Genomic DNA, 3,453 nt, shown 5'->3' on the forward strand with positions numbered 1-3,453 from the left:
GGGAGACACTCGTGGTGAGCCGGAGTCCTCCCCGCCCGGCTGCCATAGGACAGGAGCCCAGGGGTCAAGACGTGAAGTCAACCCCGTGCCCCAAGGCAGGCAGGCACCCAGGACACCCGCAGGGACACCCCTCCACCGCTCGATTCTCTCTGCTCGCGCCCTTCCCACAGTGAGGACACGCAGAAGGCACTGTGCGCCCCAAAAGAACACCCGAGGCAGCCACCTGGGTGCCCGGTCGCCGCTCACCGCCCCCGAGAAAGGAAGTGTGAGAACCCCCCCCAGAAGAGTAGAGCTGGGCATCCCACGGCCCCTTTGAGAGCCGTGGGTTCCTTCCCAGCCTCTCCTGGGGTGTCCCAAAGCCACGCACGGCCGCCTTCCTTCACACCTTGTTTCTGAGTTTCTCTCTCGGCCTGCCCGGAATCACTCCCCAAGTTCGCGCTTCAGACTTTGGGGGCGCGTGCGTGTGAGAGGGGCTGAAGATCAAGGTCTCCCCCACGGCCAGGTGGGCCCAGGGAATAGGGGTGGGGTGGAGGCGATGGCCCTTTCGGAGCCGATCCAGCTCTGGTACACCCCCGACCCAGCCTCCCACCCCGCCAGTCCCGGGAAAAGAAAAGGAGAGAGACCTGAGTCGCCTGAGTCGTGATCCCCCCGCGGGTGGCCCTGTGCCGAGGCCTCGGCCAGGGCCACCGCGGGACTCGGAGCGCGGTCTTCAGACAGGGTGTCCCCGGGCTTGGCCTCTGGGAAGAAGGTAGTGCGGCCCGAGCAGGCGCGCACGTGGAAGCAAAGTCCTGAGCCGCAGGCGCGCTGGCTGCTTAGCAGAGGACCTGGCTTCCACCTTGGCAGCAGCTGCCTTTGGAGCCACCCAAGCGGGACTGGGCCAGGGCAGAGGCCAAGGGCAGGTCAGGGGCCCTGCAGGGGGCCAGCCACAGCTCCCCTGGCCGGCGCCAGTCAGGCCCCCTGGAGGCAGGGGGAGGGGTGGGGACAAGAGCCCAGTGCCCCTGCCCCAGAGGTTGCCTACTCGCTTGGCGACCCTGGACCATCATGTCCCCTGACTGGCCTTCCGTGGCCCCATCTATATAGTGGGCTCACCAGAGCCACCACTTGGGCTACCGTGGGGTGTCACTGAAATCATGGGAGGAGGAAACAGGGACCAGAAACCCATTGCTGCTTCCTGGCCCAGAACCCTGCCCAAGGCTGGGGGGAGGGCCTGACAGGCAGAGGTCAGCCAGCCTCTGGGCACCCTCATTCCTTCACACAGGCCTGGCCAAAGGCGCCCAGGAACTCCCAGCTGTAGCGCTCTGGTCTTATCATGTTACCGATTCTGGGAGTCACCCAGCCTCTCCCTCTGCCTTCCGCCTAGTCAAGAGTGAGTGTTTCTACTTAAGTCTCACATCTGTACTCTCCTCTCTGCCTGGCTCTGGCCAAGGGTTTGCGCTTGCCAGCTCTTGACCGGGTCACCGTCACAGCTTGCAAAGCTCTGTCCCTGCCTCCAGGTCTTTTTATCTCAGCCACCCTCTGCCTGCCCTGCCCTAGAACATTCGTTCAGCAAAGGCCATTGACCTCCATTCCTTCCGTGCACACAGGAAGATGACCAGGCAGACACACGGGGTCTCAGCTTGCACAGAGCTCCCAGGCTAGGGGGACAGGTCCGTAGGTAATAGGGGACCAAGCACGATAATACCACGTGTGATAAGTACTGAGACAATGAAACGAGGTGGGGAAGGTTTCTGAAAAGTCTGGTTCTATGTCCCTTCTCTGCTTAAAACCCGTCTGAAGCAAATAGCCGAGTTGAGGGGAAATGTACAACAAAGATAAAGCTCATACAAATTGATCAAAAGGTTAAGACTCCGAGAGATAAATGGGCAACGGGCCACCAGAAAAGACTGCAGGAAGGAGGGAACCCAACTGGTTACAAGAGGCTCGGGGGAAGGTTCAACCTCCGGCACGGAAGGAAACCAAATGAAAAAACCAAGGTAACAACAGAAAACAAGGTAACACTTCGCACTTATTACATTAGTGATATGTTCTCAAAATGAGAACACCCAATGCTGGCAAGGGTGCTGTGAAACCGGCCTGCTGCTCTGTTGCTGCTTCTGGAGGATTCTCTGTTGGCCCTTTTGGAAATTAATTTGGTAATATGCATCCAGAGCTAGAAGGAAATTCATACTCTCTGGCCACGTTTGGGAATCGATCCTAAGGAACTAAGTAAAAGAAGGCCAAGCTAGCCTGGCCAGCGTGGCTCAGTGGTTGAGCATCGACCTATGAACCAAGAGGTCACAGTTCGATTCCCGGTCAGGGCACATGCCAGGGTTGCAGGCTTGATCCCCAGTGTGGGGCGTGCGGGAGGCAGCTGATCCATGATTCTCTCATCATTGATGTTTCTCTCTCTCTCTCCCTCTCCCTTTCTCTCTGAAATCAATAAAAAAAAATATAGTTTTAAAAAGGCAGAGCTCTGTGCATAGGACGGGCGCCACAGGCCATGTGGAGTGGAGGGTTCAAGCCACTGGAAGGCCAACATTTAGGTTGGTCAAGTTTGGGGCAGCTACTGGACTCCTCTCAGACCAAAGTAAGATGAGAAAACTCAGGAAGTAATGTTGGGGAGAGCCGGGCTGCCTCAAAGGGGCCTCTAGTCACCCCTCTCCCCCTTCCTCCCTCCCTGGCCCAGTGGGTCGCCAGCCTGGGTCTAATCTCTGGCCATAGCCCACCATGTCCAAGGCTCTGGATTGAGTCCCACCACCAGCATCCAGGGGCCTCGGGCAGCTGGGTTGTGTCTCCCTTCCCTCAGCCCAGGCCTCCCTCCTCTGCATCCTGTCCACATTCTGCTCTTTCTTCACCCCTCACCCCCAGGTAGCCTTTGCCCATCCACTGGGCCAGCTTGTGGTCTCCCTCCTCTGTGCTCCGGACCTCAGTTCTCTGAGGCCACAATGCCCAAGAACCGAAGTTTGGAAGCTGGGTTGGCGGTGGGGGTCAGAGCAGGGCCCAGTCCCTCTGTCCACATCCTCTTAGGCAGGAAATCTGTCTTCTAGGGTCTCCTATCCCTCCATCCTCGCTCCCAGAGGCAGAGATAGGCTGCCACCTGGTCAAGGGCCCCAAGCCTGGGGGCTCCATCCAGGCCCGATGCACCTGTGGGTGGAACCCCGGGGGTGTCCAGGGGCTGAAGGCACCAAGAGGTTCTGCCATGTGCCAGCCTAGGGTGCCTGGTTTGGCTGTGTTGTAGGCAGTGTGTGTGTGTGTGTGTGTGTGTGTGTGTGTGTGTGTGTGTGTGTGTGGGGGGGGCATCTGACAGGGAGGAAGAGAGACACATGCCCCCACCCACACTGTTATGTGGTTGGAGAGAGGATTGCTGACCCCCAAGGAGGTAGGAGGTCCTGAGATGCCCAGGCATGCTTGTGCAGAGGGCCTCCTGGAGGAGGTGGCGGGAGCCTGGCTGGGTAGATGATGAAGAGGGAGGCA

General features: G+C 59.0%; 1 protein-coding gene across 1 annotated transcript in view; it reads right to left on the reverse strand.

Annotated features, from left to right (window-relative positions):
- The window catches only part of DUSP9 (dual specificity phosphatase 9), a 5,029-nt gene extending 3,718 nt beyond the window's left edge, over positions 1-1,311 (reverse strand). Inside the window, exon 1 of the mRNA XM_006766957.1 lies at positions 1,257-1,311. Coding sequence (XP_006767020.1) covers positions 1,257-1,311 — 55 coding nt within the window. The remainder of the gene's footprint in view (positions 1-1,256) is intronic.
- Positions 1,312-3,453: the final 2,142 nt, after the last annotated feature.

Source organism: Myotis davidii, unplaced genomic scaffold, assembly GCF_000327345.1.
Source record: "Myotis davidii unplaced genomic scaffold, ASM32734v1 scaffold462, whole genome shotgun sequence".
Classification (NCBI taxonomy): Eukaryota; Metazoa; Chordata; class Mammalia; order Chiroptera; family Vespertilionidae; genus Myotis; species Myotis davidii.